Source organism: Schistocerca piceifrons, chromosome 4, assembly GCF_021461385.2.
Source record: "Schistocerca piceifrons isolate TAMUIC-IGC-003096 chromosome 4, iqSchPice1.1, whole genome shotgun sequence".
NCBI lineage: Eukaryota > Metazoa > Arthropoda > Insecta > Orthoptera > Acrididae > Schistocerca > Schistocerca piceifrons.
The window spans coordinates 139,126,060-139,142,623 of record NC_060141.1 but is presented as its reverse complement, the minus strand read 5'-3'; the positions used below and the strand labels follow the sequence as shown (position 1 = coordinate 139,142,623).

At 38.8% G+C, this 16,564-nt stretch overlaps 1 protein-coding gene across 1 annotated transcript in view; it reads right to left on the bottom strand.

The window, feature by feature from the left end:
- The window catches only part of LOC124795670 (eukaryotic translation initiation factor 2-alpha kinase-like), a 204,640-nt gene that overhangs the window by 17,416 nt on the left and 170,660 nt on the right, over nt 1–16,564 (bottom strand). The window contains 1 exon segment of the mRNA XM_047259743.1: nt 8,415–8,579. Within this exon segment, the coding sequence (XP_047115699.1) occupies nt 8,415–8,579 (165 nt within the window).

Here is a 16,564-nt window from a genome sequence, read left to right as displayed (position 1 = left end):
CACGGAAAGACAGAAAGAGAGATTTAGGCATGGTACATACAGATAATAAAGCAATTAGACCTACAAGATCAGATAGAATCAACAAAGCTCAAGTAGCACAGACATGGAAGGAGAATGAAATATGTTGGAACACCAGGGAAGATGCATGAATAGAGGCTTTGAAGCAGAAGACAAAGTGACAATTGGCTAAAATGTGTGGAAGAGAGTATTTGGAGAAAATGAGAATATTGGAACAGGTTAGTGGCAGACTGGTGGTGGGAGTATAGAGGAAACTGGAGAGATTTTTGTGCAAACCAGTCCCACACGGGGACTGGAAATTGTTCTTGGTGATGCTGATGATACAAGAATTATTAAAAATTTTGAATGGTGTTCCGACAGTTACTATGCACCAAACCTAACCTGTGCCAAGAGAAGTTTTAAGTGGTGATTCACTTCCCACATTGACAGAAAATCGCTGTGTGTAATGTGTTTCTACTGTGCTCAAGAGCTGCTTGAAATTATAAAATAAACACTTCCTTCAAACCTAATGGCAGGAGATAAGAAATGGATTTATGGCAGCAATGTGGAAGATGCAGTTTTGAAACTCCCTGGCAGATTAGAACTGTTGGGACTCCATTCTGGAAATGTGCCTTTAATGATCATGCTTTTCCCAACTGAGCCCAGCCAGGGCCTCTTGGATCAGTTCTGCCGGTGCTCTCTCAAAATTCTACCATTACTCTCAAACTTCTCAACCGTTCAAGGCACAGTTCCAAGTTCCAGTATTTATTTCTGTAAACCAGACTTTTAGAGAATTAGTACTGAAGTTTTGCGACTTATTTTTTTCTTTGTGGCAGATACACTACATGGTACGATTTGTCAAAATTTACATTTACATCGATACTCTGCAAACCATTGTGAAATGGCAGAAGGTAATTTCCATTGTACCACTTATTAGGGCTTCTTCCCATTCCAGTCATGTATAGAGAAAGGCAAGGATGACTATGTAAATGTGTGTCTACATGCTGTAACTAATTTTGTTCTACAATCTATACCAGAGTGATATGTAGGGCACTGTAGTATGTTTCTCACTTAAAACCTATTTTTGAAACTTCATTTCGTATCTCTTACAAAATGTTACACTCACACAATGGAAAGTCCAGAATTGAATAACAACAATATGAACAGAATAGACTGCTACTTACTGTGCAGAGGAGCTGTCGAGTTGCAGACTGCCACAAACAAGAAAACCATTAAATATTTAAGCTTTCATACAAAAGTACTCCTTCAAAAAAAATGGACTGCACATTCACAGATGCACAACTCACAATTGCCATTATCTCCAGGTGTTGGGGCCAAACTGCAGACTGTGACTGTGTCTGACATAAGCAGTAATCTGCTGGGTTGGGTGGTGGGGGTAATGGAAAGGCTTGGGGTGGAGAGGGGGAGGGATGGTAGGGTAGAGGTGTGGGAAGATGCTGTGCTGCCTGTGGGAGCACGCAGGGCTTTGGTGGGGACACGATAGGGCTGCTAGGTGGTCAGGAGGCTGAACTGGGAGGAGGGGAGGGGTGGTGAAGAGTACATACAGAGGCAGAGAAGGGAAACAGACTAGCAGGAGTGCTGGTGGGATAGAAGGCATTTTTAATGCTGGAGTGGGGGCACGGATAACTAGATGGAGGACAGAGACTAGTGAAAGCTGAGGGCAGGGGGTTACAGGAATGAACAGTATGTTTTGGAGGAGTTACCACCTGCGTAATTCAGAAAAGCTGGTGTTGGTAGGAAGAATCCACATGGAGCAAGCTGTGAAGCAGTCATTTATGTGGTGACAATTATTGGGAAAAAAAGTAAATTAGTTACAAACTACGGCTTGCGCACATTTTTATTCAACGTGTAAATGTCACTACAGACATTCAGATTTAGGTTATGACACATTCAGTATGCCCGCCATCACTGCCGGTGATGTGGCGCAGATGAATAGCGAAATTCCGTATGACCCGCTAAAGTGTTGGAACCTTGATGCTGTCGATAACCTCCTCAATGGTTGTTTTCAGTTCAGCAATGGTTTTGGGGTGATTCACGCATTGGATGGGGACGTTAAGTTTGGTAGCCCCTCTTGGTGCTCTTCGAGAGCAGTAGACTATGTGCTGGTACTGTGTTTCATCCTCTCCCTTCTCTTAACATCTCTAACGCCAACATGACACTACATTACACATGCATCCATTACAGTCACCTACACTTATCAGTTACAATAACATAGCCAGTTCATAGTTCATGATGAAAAGATGCCTGCAGGCATTAAGGATAAGGAAAATCTTTCCAGTTTGGTGATTAAGACTGCCTTTCATGATCTCCCACCCATTCATGATATAAGACTTTAGTTTTATCATGTCTATTTGCATTTTGCCTATCCTTTCAATAGATGCTTAAATTTTGCCCAGCTATCTAACTGCTATCACAGGGTGTATACGTGGACAAGGAAAAAAAAATTCCTGGATTTTTCCCGGATCTCCCGGTTGAAGATACAGTTTCTCCCGGGTGAAAATAAACTTTTTCTGTGTTAAGTGACAGTATACTTTCCCTCAGAACTGTAAAACGTATGAATCATTTGAATGGTTATGGTTCTATACAGCGGCTTAGGATTTCCCAGCACTTTAGAAAACGAAACTCACAGGAAAAAAAACACGCTTTGGAAAGTTCTTTGATGTGCAGCAACATGTACTCTGCAAATTTTCATGTTACGAAAGAATAAATTCGCATTCCACCAAACACCACTTGTTACTCTCTGATGCATTGAAATCGAGATTGCGATGCACTTTTGTAAGCCAATCATAGCTCATGTCACGTGATCTCGCCAGCCGATGACAGCGGATATTCAGAGCATAGGACACGTGATGTAGTCAGCCAATAGCAACATCATTGTTAAGTAGCGCGAACACACAAATAGGTAAAGTTAATATAAATAGTGCTGCTGCAAGAAAAGAAAAGCTTTCAGATATGGTATTGGTCTCTACGATTTGTAAGCTGCAAGAGAAGCTAAGCTTCCACATATAATGTTGATCTTTTTTGGACGTTTTACACACAAATGTGCCAGTAAAATGTTTAATGCCGTCATTAATCTCTGATCTTCTGGGCTGGAAATTCTTCCAAATGGATTGTCATCAAAGAGTTGATTTTTAAATGAGTGTCAAACGCTCTGTGATTTAAGAAATTCATCGTACATTCTCGCACATAGTTGATCTTGAGTAAAAGGAAATTTACTTTGAAAATAACGCTTTTCAAACCACAATTCGCAATATTTTCCCGCAATCTGTTAGAAATAGATTTGTTCCGGCAGATAAGAGGCATCACTGCGCTTGCGCAGCTGCGATGACGTAGGAAGCCCGTATGTGTGAAACATTAAAAGACCTTACATTATGTCATAAAAGAAACAAGACATCAGAGGATACTCCAAGAGCGTCGGAATTTCGTGAACCATACTGCAACGAATAATTTGCCTTGCAGTGTACATTCATATGTCCAGATTGCCAACGAAGTAGGCCTCGACCTGATATTAAGCTCTTCAGTGTGGTGTTCAGGATGTCAGTTTTCTTGGAGTACGAGTACTGTATTATCTCATGTTGAGTTCTTTATTATGGCACAATGCTATACGTGCTAGAAGACGCATTTGAAATGCAGCGAACAGTTGAAACTAGCCAATAGTGTGGTAAACACTTTGTTTCAAATAAATTGGCTGTCTCAGCGGAAAAATAGATCAAACGCCGGATTTCTGCAGCAAAGCGACAAAAGTAACTTCATTATTCTGCAAGGCGATTAATGCTTGACTGTCAGAAAGGTGGAAATAAAATCTGAAACTAATAACACATTTTAGCCTTCCATAATTACGTGAATGTATTTTAATTCACTTGATAGCTCCCAGCCACAGAAATCACTTTGTTTTCATTTGATGTGAGAGCACTAAACGAAGAGCAAACAGCAAAATAACTAAATGTAAACAAGGATCACGTGGAGACTAGCCCCCCGCACTACAACTTACGACACTCAGACTCCTCTGCGTATCAGCCCCTGATCTACGATATTGCAAACCGAGGCAATAGTAGACCCGTTTAGTTATCCAGCGATTATGCTCTGGTTAGACGTTCGTACAACACGTTTTCCGCGCTACTCCCACAACATAACCTAGCAGCTGCTAGTTGGGGACTATACAACTTGCCCTTTCTAGGTTAGCGATTTGATCTAAGTTTTCTTTCAAAATTTCATTTTCTTGGATAAACCGAGAAGATAATACTTAATCTTTCTTACCAGTTATCCCTGTTCGTCACTTATTTCCACTCTCGTAGTCTGAATCTTTGGACTTCGCTAGTAATTTAAACAACACTGATCATTTGCATACCCAATCAATCACATAAACAAACAGCAGTTGGCATTCACCCGTTCGGCTTTATTCCACTGAACTCATATAGCCCCGCCCCCTTATGTCTGCTTGAAAGTTTATTTCTAGATGCGACGAGGATTCCCCTGGCAGAGACATCACGTACACTATGCACGCATTCAAAAATCAACTTATGATTCATTCAGAAATCAACTTAGAATGTGTTCAAAAATTCTCAAAAACCAACAGGGATGCGCTTCAAAATCATTTAACAATCGATAGACCAAAGTGCGCTCGATGCTAGGCGCTTTGTGACAAGGTTTTCTTCCTTAAGAATATGAGTTTGCCCCCGCCCCCCCTCGAAATTTCCGCCCGGTTCATATACCACGGTTTGCTGCTTACACAGCCAGCAGCGACATTTTTGTAGACAGAAGCGGGAGAAGGTATGACTCATACGCGACTCGACTGCGCATGCGCATGAGCCCGCCCGTAACTGCTTAAATGGATCTAATGTAAACAGTTGTGACGTCACGAACATCGGAGGTAATTTTGTGTTACGATGCATTACATAGTCTTTCACACATTTTGCTGTTGGCAGACACTTGTATGAGCCCTGTGTTTTTTTATATGGCGCATTTCCTCCGCAATTTTAGTTTTATTCTCTCGTTCATGTAATGTTGTTGCAGTGGCGGGATAGTTATATCCTTTGTTAGAGTATCGGTTCTTACCAGTCAAAATTACAAAAAATTAACTGAAAACTAAAGCAATGAAAAATTCCTGGAATTCTAAAAAATTCCCGGTTTTCTCCCGGATGAAAAAATTCCCGGGTCTTTCCTGGATCTCCCGGTTGTCCCGAGTCGTATACACCCTGTATCAATTTTGAGTTTCAACCAACTTTCTGTATCTAGTGTAATGTGAACTCCACAGCTTTTTAGGAGTGCTTCAAACTCTGGCATTTAGTTGCAAATGCTTCAAAAAATCATTACTAGGATGTTAATACTCTCCCCTGTAGAGGGTATTTTTTTCCATGTCATCACAGCAGCTATCTCGACTGGACGGAGAGTCACCTAACCTAAAAAGAAACCTTGTGTGAACCTCACGTGCAGTGGGTAGCGTCCACTGATGTATAGTGCATCCCTGTCCAATTTGGGGGGGACTCAACAGTTCTCAACACAATGGTGCAGGTCCAGGAAGTTGCAGCCAAGCTTGTTACAGAATCTTCAATGTCTCTAGTTCAGTCTTTCTGCTTGACTCAAAACCAGGGGGCTGGGAGCATTTCTGGGGATGATGCTGCAAACTGTCAACTTTGCTGAAACTCCATACACAAGGCTGCTTATGATGAACAAGATTATCATTTACTGTCCCCGGCTGCTATGTTTACATGAGTTGTCAAATAGTTCATGCTCGGTTGCCAGAGACTCTGGGTTTTGGGGTTTATTTGTGTGCAGTGTAACATTCCATGAATGTAACATTCCATGAATGTAACAGAGGATATAATTTCGTAGTAATGACAGTCTATTCTTGTGAAACTCTTTCTTAGCACTAACTAGTTTCAAGTCCTATAAAGTACCTGTTTCTGTGTTTATTGGTTAATAAATGTTTATTTGCTTCGGTACACCAGAGCTCATATTTCGTGCAAGTGACTGGGTATCATGAACACACAATTATTGTTGTTTGGATGGCTAATGTCTACTCATGCTGACATGGTCTTCTGAAGCTTTTCTGCCAGTTGCTTGAATGAGTCAAGTATAACCTTTGTGTCCCTACAAAGGGTACTGTTTGTTCCAATGTGGGCCACAATCTGCAGATGGTTGCACTCTGTTCCCTTAATGGCTGCTGGAATAGCCTCTTCAACATGTTGAATGAGAAGGCACACACAGAGTGCATCTGGTGTTCCTTTCTGTACCTTGTTGCCATTTCCATACATGGTACCATTATTCATCATTAACCTGAACTGCTGACAATTAATAGAACCCTATGGTTTCGTGTTTGTCACCTCTTGTCACAGGAGACAGATGGTTTCCCAACAGGTGAAGTGAGTCTCCCTGGTTCAGTTTCAGTTTCTTTGGTCAGAACAGATCGGCATAGTTCCCTAAGTTTTCCCTGGTCCTCGCCTTCCCCACAGAAGGCACCTAGCCATACGTCACTCACCATCAAGTGGATGGGTAATGATAAATCCTGCACTTCCTATAGAGGAGACAGAATCCACAGGAGAAGATAGTACTTGAGGTACCTTTGGCACATCTGGAACATCACTCTCAGGAGTTCTGCCAAAACAATCATTTGTACCATGTTCCAGTCATGTGGTAGTAGTCAGAATGATTTACAGCTGCTTTCAAACATCAACTAACTAATCCTATGTTCACAAACAGCATTCACAGTGGAGCTGCACTGAGCCTGGTGCAATGTTTTACAGTACAGTAATCAAATAACTTTAAAATAAGCCTACTGATTCTCTTTTAATCAGTTAAGATAAAAATAACCCTAATACCCTCTAAGAACTGAAACAGTTAATATACAAAATGAGATTTTTAATAAGGTAACAGTAGGTTAGTAGTTTCCTGAAACTTTTTTGAGGTTATAGTCACTAACACACACAAAAATAGTGTCATTTTACGATAAATGCTGATGATATGTCCTCCTGTTGAAAGGGGAAATTAGAGGTAACACGATACTTTAGTTATAATATGCTACAGTAACTACATGACAAATGCCGAATTACTACAAAATAGCTTATGCACACAACACTCTCAAGTTACAAAAATTTCTGAAAATATATGTTTGCAAGCATTCAAAAATTCTCAAAAACATGCCTTTTTCACATAATTATACAATGAAATTAAGGAACAAGGTGTTTTTAATGAGGTGGCTGTTATCAAAATTTTCTAAAAAGTTCAATTCATGTTTAGGCCTACAACTGACAATAAAAGTATGAGTTTTTCACAGCACTCTCAAATGATCATAATTTCATGATATATCACAATACACATGAGTGTTGACACAAGCAATGAAAGATGATGTGGAAATAGTAAACACAGTGAAATATTAGAGTCTATAATTTCAAACTGGCAAACAAATGTGGCAAAAGTCGTCTCACTCAAATGAAAATTTGGAAATTGGCTTATGTATGTAAATAAAAAAAGTTGCTAACTGCACAGATTTTTTTACTTCACTGAGCATGTGACACTTTCTACACGGACATGCTAAACACTTTCTACACGGACATGCTAAAGATAAACACCGCAGCGCCAGATTATAACAATGAAAACTGTGAAAATGTGTGTTGTTGCAGAGCTTAACTGAAATAAAAGACACTTCATACTACCACAACAACTTGAAGGGATTTGCATTTTTTAGAACGCCTACAGGTTCTTTTAGTATACAATCACAATTATACTCCATCTGAGCGATTGCAAAGAGTGTTACAGCCGATAGGACTTCATCCACCAAGCCACTGAATAAATGGACACTGTAGAATTGTGAGTGTAATACATTTGTAACAACATAGTAGGCAACATCAACCACATCCCCCACCCCCCTTTCACTACACACACACACACACACACACACACACAATCTGGAAAGATATAGTTGGCAACGTAGTAAAAAATGAAATACCTGGAAGAAAGACATCCAAATATAATCATAATAATAGGACACTCAGGATGGAACAACAGCATTAACAACATCATCAAAGGGACAGATTGCTGCTCACCACACAGAAGAGGCACTGAGTTATGACTGCTAGATATTATTTAGCTATTGGTCTAAGTCCTTCATCAGATGTAAACAAATAGTGGCTGTGTGTGCGTGTGTGTGTGTGTGTGTGTGTGTGTGTGTATGCGTGTACGCTTCTCATGTTATGCATGTGTGAATACGAGTTTTGTCTCGTATATGTCTGATAAAGGACTTAGTCCGAAAGCTAAATAGTATCTAGCAGTCTTTTTTCAATGTGCCCATCTTCCACTTCTGTGATGCGTAGCAAAAATGTCCTTTTCACATTGTTGCTCCACAATTGTAACAACAAAGACGTAACTAGTAAAGCAGATCATATATGTAAGCAGGTTACCTCATCTTGAAATTTCTTCTGGAAGTCAGCTGGAAATTTCTTTTCACGCAAATTCATCAATGTCCTGTGCCTTTCCATCTGTGTTGCAAATGGCACCAGAAGTTCAAAAAATATCAGACCCAAGGAGTATATATCTACTTTGTAATCATATGGGAGGCCTTTCAGCTATGGTAAAAGAAATCAATTATTAAAACATTTTTCAAATGTTTAATAACAAATTAATCTCTCTTATGTTAGGAGATAGAAAGTAACTTTTAATAGGGGAATTTTCTTGTAGTTAATAAATACTGTAGAGAAATGTGCTTAGATCTTGCTACAAAAATTTAAATTTAGCTCTCTGTAAGCCTCACTAAAAACTCATTAGTAGGACTGCTCACTTATTTTGAAATGTGACTGGGTGGTTGATTCACTGTTAATACACATTCTTTGGTGCCCTGTATAAAATAGTCAGAAATATGTATGGTGAAATAATCTCCATAGGAACTTTAAATTAAAATCTACTCTCACACCAGAAGTTTAAAATACTTGAAATAGTTATAGAATAAATTACATTCCCAAATAAGAAAACAATCAGGTACACAAAAGCCTAAAAACAGAAGAGATATATATGAAAACCAGCTCATATTGCGAAAGGATGAACCAAACAGTTTACAATAAACACCTTCTCCCTGTTAATCCAGGAATCATTGTTTAACAATTCACAAAACTTTAATTTTGTATTACACTAGTTTTTCTCACAACCTGTTGTTGTTGTGGTCTTCAGTCCAGAGACTGGTTTGATGCAGCTTTCCATGCTACTCTATCCTGTGCAAGACTCTTCATCTACGAATAACTACTGCAACCTACATCCTTCTGAATCTGCTTGGTGTATTCATCGCTTGGTCTCCCTCAATGATTTTTATCCTCCACACTTCCTTCCAGTACTAAATTGGTGGTCCCTTGACGTCTCAGAACGTGTCCTACCAACTGATCCCTTCTTCTAGCCAAGTTGTGCCACAAATTCCTCTTCTCCCCAATTATATTCAGTACCTCCTTATTAGTTATGTGATCTACACATCTAATCTTTAGAATTCTTCTGGAGCACTAAATTTAAAAGCTCCTGTTCTCTTCTTGCCTACATTGTTATCATCCACGTTTCACTTCCATACAGGGCTACCCTCCATACAAATACTTTCAGAAAAGATTTCCTGATAAATCTGTACTCGATGTTCCCAAATTTATCTTATTCTGTAACATTTTCCTTGCCATAGCCAGTCTACACTTTATATCCTCTCTACTTCAACCATCATCAGTTATTTTGTTACCCAAATAGCAAAACTCATTTACTACCTCAAGTATCTCATTTCCCATTCTAATTCCCTCAGCATCACCTGATTTAATTCAACTACATTCCATTATCCTTGTATTACTCTACATCAACAAGATGTTACACAGTTATGGTGGCCCAACGCATTCTACAATACAGCACTTCATGCTGCATGACAGAATCTGGTGAGCTGTGTTTGTGCCAAAACTTTTGTATGTTAAGTGAAGACTGAGATGGGTTTTCATAGTCTCTTCTAAGAAAATGTTAGTAACTGTTGAGAACTGGGGAAGTGTTGTTCAGATATTATTATTATTATTATTTTGACTAAATATCTATATTAACTAGAAATATGAAGAAGTATTTTAAGGACTTTTTTGAAAAACTTTAGCTGATAATCTAAGGCAGATAGTACTGATCCAAAAGCACAAGTAGAACAAACTAGTGTTAACGAGGCCAAATACGATACAACAAATGTTAAAATATACCAACAAATAAATTAGTTAGAATAACATACTATTGAAAAATGTAAGCCAAAGATTCAAATAACTTAAAGAATGTCAGATTTAAAAACCATCATACTACATTTACAGGGCAAATTATATTCTGAGATAATTAAACACTGTCATTTAGTGGCGAATGAAGTTAATAAACAATTCAGAGATGCCAATACTGTTATAAACAAATTAAGAAATTTACTGAGGTACATTAAGTTCAGAAATGATTGCAAGACTTAGGGTCAATTGTACAAAAGCATTTAACCTCAGATTAAGACAGAAAATGATCTCAGATCAAGCTTAACCTGGAAATCTGCATTGTATACATGTTAAACATAGATCATATTTGATTGGTGAAAATTTGTGTTTCAAAGTCAGGTTCAGCTCTAATTGTCAGTTTATAGTGTAATGGCACTACGATTCATCACTTTTATGTTTAGCAGATACCAATTAAAAACGTTGTTGTTAACACAAAAAATGGCCAATAAATATAGGACTATGCCATTTCCAAGCCGCTGGTGCTCAAAATACTTTTTTTTTTCTTTTTCTTCAATCTGCAAGGCTAGGTTAAGGAACTTGCGGGCTACCATGTGTAGTTAATAATCAACCTTGTAACGCCTCTTGGGAGACGACTCTTAATTAATGTGATTAGTTCACAGACATTTCAAAGACAATTAGCAGCAAGTGAGAAAGGGAAATTTGCTCGAGCAGCAGTAAATATGCAATTCGTTTTAAATCTTCAACTACTGAACACGTCTTTAAACTGCTACACAATTCCATGTGCATTGATGAATACAATATAAGCAAGTATTTTGAAATAAACTAACCACATAACCTTATTTCATTCATTTCAGTTGGTCAGAAGTTGCGTTGTGGACTGCAGTGCAGAAGACCACATGCTTGAACCCATGTCAATTCTTGTAATTTTTTTCTATTTGTTACTACTTTCTGTACTTTATTGGTCGTAAAAACAATTATAACAACATTACCATGCTATTCCATGCCTCTACAACTATACCATACTCTCCGTTTTTTGAGCATTCTGGACTACTGCTGGGCAAAATTCTGTGTGCAACAACCCTATGCAATGTGAATTACATTATTTTCTTTAGTTTACTTAACAAATATCTGAGCATTCAGATGTATCCACAGAGGGCAATGATGACGAGACCCAATGAGCTCCCCACACGTTCCGTGAGAGTGAACCCGCTCTCTAAGTTAAATAACAAGCCACTTACGCTGAGGTGTGATTTTGAGAAAAGCACTGTAGAGCAGCTGCGATTGAGACTTAGAGACTATCTGATGAAACCAACCAAAAGAAACCAACCACTGACTGAAATGAGCATGTTGCTGCTACAGGGTATATACACAGGTAAGGAAAAAAAATTCCTGGACTTCTCCTGGATTTCCCAGTTAAAAATACACTTTCTCCCGAACGAAAATACATTTTTTCTGTGTTAAGCAACAGTATACTTTTTCTCGAAACTGTAAAACTTGTCAATCCTTTGAATGATTATGGTTTTATAGACCGGCATAGAACTTTTCGGCACTTTAGAAAACGAAACTCAGGGGAAAAAAAACACGTTTTGGAAAGTCGTCAGATAAGCAGCAACATACACACTGCATATTTTTGTATTAAGAAAGTATTAATTCGAATTCCACCAAACACTGCATGTTACTTTCCGAAGCACTGAAATTGAAATTGCGATGCACTTTTGTAAGCCAGTCATAGCTCATGTCACGTGATCTCACAAGCCCATAACAGCGGACATTCAGAGCATAGGACATGCGATGTAGTCGGCAAATAGCAACATCACTGTTAAGTAGCGCCAACACACAAACAGAAAAAGTTATTGGTTTAAATTAATATACATAGTGTTGCTACAAGAAAATAGAAGCTTTGACATATAATATTGGTCTCTAAGATTAATAAGTTGCAAGAGAAGCTAAGCTTTCACATATAATGTTGATCTTCTTTGTGCTTGTTACATATTAAGGTACAATGCACAAATATACCAGTAAAATTTTTAACAATGACATAAATGACTTATCTGGGCTCAAAATTATTCTAAATGGGCATCCTCAAAGAGTTGATTTTTAAATGAGAGTAAAACGATCTGTGATTTAAGAAATTTATCGTACATTCTAGCACATAGTTCACCTAGCATAAAAGGAAATTTACTTTGACAGCAACATTTTTAAAACAATCATTCGCAATATTTTCCTGCAACCTGTTAGAAATAGGTTCGTTTCAGCAGTTGTCAGAGAGTGCCAGATATCAGGTGTCACTGCGCTTGTGCAGCTACGATGACGCAGAAAGTCCTTATGTTTGTACATGTAAAACATAAGATGATCTCTTACGTCATAAAAGAAACAAGACATCAGAGGATATTTCAAGAGCATTGGAATTTTGTGAACCATACTAAAACACATAATTTGGCTTAAAGTGCACATCTGTATGTTCAGATTCGAACGTAAATTTTCTTGGAGTACCAGTACTGTATTATCTCATGTTTGGTTCATTATTATGGCAATACCATGCCTGCCGGAAGACAAAAACATGCACTTGAAATGCAGCAAACAATTGAAACTAGCCAATAGTGTAGACTTAAACATTTCATTTCAAATAAGTTGACTGCCTCAGAGGAAAACATTAATAAAAGCCAAATTTCTTTAGCAAACTGACAAAAATAACTCCATTGCTCTGCAAGGCGATTAATGCTTGACTGTCAGAAAGCTGCAAATAAAATAAAATCTGAAACTAATAATATATTTTAGCCCTCTGTATCACTTAACAGCTTCCGGCCACATAAATCTGTTTTGTTTTCATTTGACGTTAGAGTAATAAACAAAGAGGAAACAGCAAAATCAATAAACATTAACACGGGTCATGCGGAGACTACCCACCTCCCTATTACAATTCAGACTGCTCTGTGCATCAGCCCCAGGTCTACGATATTTCCGAACTGGAGTAATACTAGATACCTTCCTTGAGCATTTGAGGTAGGACACAAAAAATTTTAAAAAATCGAGTTTTCAAAAATATGTTCATTTTGTAGCACACATCTTTCAAGAGTCTTATACATAAAACATACGTGTTCGAGAAAATGTAAGACATGTTATTTGATAACAAAGTGCAATGCCACACCTCTCCACACAGATTCTTCTATTGCACATTACTTTATTTCTTTCTGTGGAATTCAAACGTGTAATATTTTGTAATAGATGCCCTCAAACTATATTCAGGACAGTGGAAATAAAATGTCCTGTGGTACCTCTCCTGCTCCCCGTCAGCCAGTTTGACACCCCGGGTAGCATCTGGCTGCTTGCTACTACTGCTAATACAGCTAACTGCTGCACTTCCGCAGCCAGAAGCACGAGAAGGTATTACTCATACACGACTCAACTGCGCTTGTGCATAAGATCGTTCGCAACTGCTCAAATGAATCTAACCTAAGCAGTTGTAACGCTCATCAGAGGCAATTTTTTGTTATGAAGCATTACATAGTCTTCCTAAAGCCTTGTTTGCAGATGCTTGTATGAACACTGTGTTTTGATATTGTATATGGAGCTTTTCCTTTGCAATTTAAGTTTTATTTTCATTTTTTTTCTCTTGTTCATGTTTTATTACTGCAGTATTATTCTGCAGTAGCGAGATACAGTAATAACCTTTGTTAGAGTATTGGTTCTTAGCAGTCAAAGTTACAAAAATTTAACTGAAAACTAAAACTATGAAAAATTCCTGGAATTCTAAAAAAATTTCCGGGTTTTTCCCGGTTTTCTCCTAGATGAAAAAGTTCCCAGATCTCTTGGTTGTCCCTGATTGTACAGACCCTGTGTTAACCGTAAGATTTTATGTCAAAGGAACCTTTCAAATAGTGCAACAGCTTGCCGAGCTGTCCATAAGAGAATTACAAGAGAATTAAAGTCTACAGTAACTTTTCTCCACGCCTTTACCTTACTGGCCACAACGACTTCATCTTTACGCTTGGCCAACAGAATTTCCTGTAGTAAGTCTTTTTCGTATTGACAGAATATTCTTTTTCTGTTTACTTGCTCCAACAGTAATAGTACAACACCTTCAATAATAAATACTGCGTACCTACAATGTACGATAAATATCTGCAGTCAAAGGATGATAATCATGCCAATAGCTGATTTTATCCGTGTTGCCAACATGTTATGTGCTGGCATAAGCTGGTGCCAGCACACCATGCAGCAAAAGAAGTTGCGAGAAGATTGACAGAGGCCAATGACAGACTCGCAGGAAACGCGCCGTCAACACCCTCTCAGGCACCAGTATTTAGATAGCCGCTGCGGACTGGAGGACAAGTCTGTCACACCCAGTGAGTTCCAGTCTGTTATACAGTGAGTCACTTAGTTGAAGTCGCAGCCACAGCCTCTAGTTCAGAATCTGGCAGCACACAGTGACCGGAATAGTGCACACAGCGGACTTTTACTTCACCAGCAGTATGGTTAATGTGGACTTCTATTACAGACAGCTTGTACCACAAAGACTATCGTAAGTTAAGCAATTTTCTATTTTATGAATGAAGAACCCAGTTAATATATGCACGCAGTTTGTGTTATAGAAAGAGGATACCGGCCACCAAACACGCAACTCCTCCTTGTTTCCCATGGTACAGCTCTACAGAGACAATGTGATGACATAAAATGTTACATGCTACCTAAGATCAAATCCGAACCTGCTTTGGTGGATCCAAGTGTAGTATTATACAATAGAGTGGGGTTCTGAACAAAGTTCAATTTCTGATCTAACGACAAATTTGATCTCCAGTCAGTGATGTTGATAAAATTTGGTCTTACTGTTTTCGAACAAGGTTTTCCAATTTTGTGTGGAACAGTCACCAACAATCAGTCTTTCCATCTCATGACGTCCTATAACTGTCTCCTGTGCCAATGTGATGGGCAACTTTTCCGAACTTTATCCCTTTCCCTAAATCTCCCCAGTCCTTCTCTTTCAACCCTCTCCATTTTCCTTCGCCCTTCTGCCAGTAGAAGGAGCCACTGGCTCTGAAAGCTTACGAACTTCTCCTGCTGCAGTTTGGTGAGTAGATTTTTCATATAGCCAAATACATTATATTTTCAAAAATTGACCACTGTAGCTAGTGATACTTTTGAAACAAAAGTTGATATTCATTTAGATTCCAGTAGCAAATCATCTAATGTCACAGGAATTACTAGCAGAAATGAGAAAAAAGTTTGGGTCCTATACTACCAGTAAAAGGAATAAATCTTGTTGAAATTACAAGCAATAAAGGAAAACATATTAAAGTAGGGACATGACTACCTGTTACATTTAACACAGCCTCTCTCTAATAGACATTAAACATTGCCCCTTATTTAAAGCTAGACTTATTATTGGGCTTCAATTGGTTTACAGATAACAAGGTATTATTGGGCATGTATGGGAAGCAAATGGTGGAGGGGCTAGTGTGATTTTCCTAAATAATTTATTACAGTTTAAGGAAGAAAAAAAATAATGAATCATATTCATCTAGTAGCCGCCGCTGATACTGTGGTGGTAGAAGAACAAGAACAAATTAGACAAAAATCATCAGAAAATATTAAATTAAAATCTGAAGTTTCGGATATACTGATGGAAAAACAGAAGAGTTAATTAGGAAATACGTAAAATAGAGGAAAGGCAGCAACTCACTAACAGCTGACTAATATGTGGTACATAGAAACAGGCAACAGAAAAATGTATTCACACTAGCTCATGAGCTCTTTCTCTAATAAAAGCATATTCATTTATGTACACAACAACCAGGGGCAGGGGGGATGCACAAGGCAAAGAGGGTGGTAATGCATAGTGTGAGCCAGATCTTTTGACAGGTGATTCATGTGTCTGCACAATGTGATGAAAGAAGTTTAGAGGGGAAGAGTGTACAGAGAGGGTGACGGAGCTGGGGGAAAGGGAGGGGAGCAAAGAGGAGGAACACAGAAATGAAGAGGGAGATGGGGAGGGAACAGAGAAAGGGAGAGAATGGAAAAGGGAGAGAGGGATGGGGGGGGGGGGGGAGTGTCCAAAGGCGGGAGGGTGAGGGAGTGATAGGAGAAGACTGTGGGAGGGGAAGAAGTGCTATGGACAGAAGAGAGTAGGGAAAAGATAAGGTACGGTGAGGCAGTGGGAAAGAGGTTAGAGGTGGTTTAGACCAGGAGGACTGCGTGAGCACAGGATATGCTGGTGAGACAATTCCCACCTGTGTTGTTCAGAGAAACTAATGCTGGAAGGGAGTATCCAAAGAGCTCACCTAGGAAGCAGCTTTCAACTCTAGATGGTCGAGATTGTGGTTTGCCACAGTTCAGTAGTGGCTATTCATGCA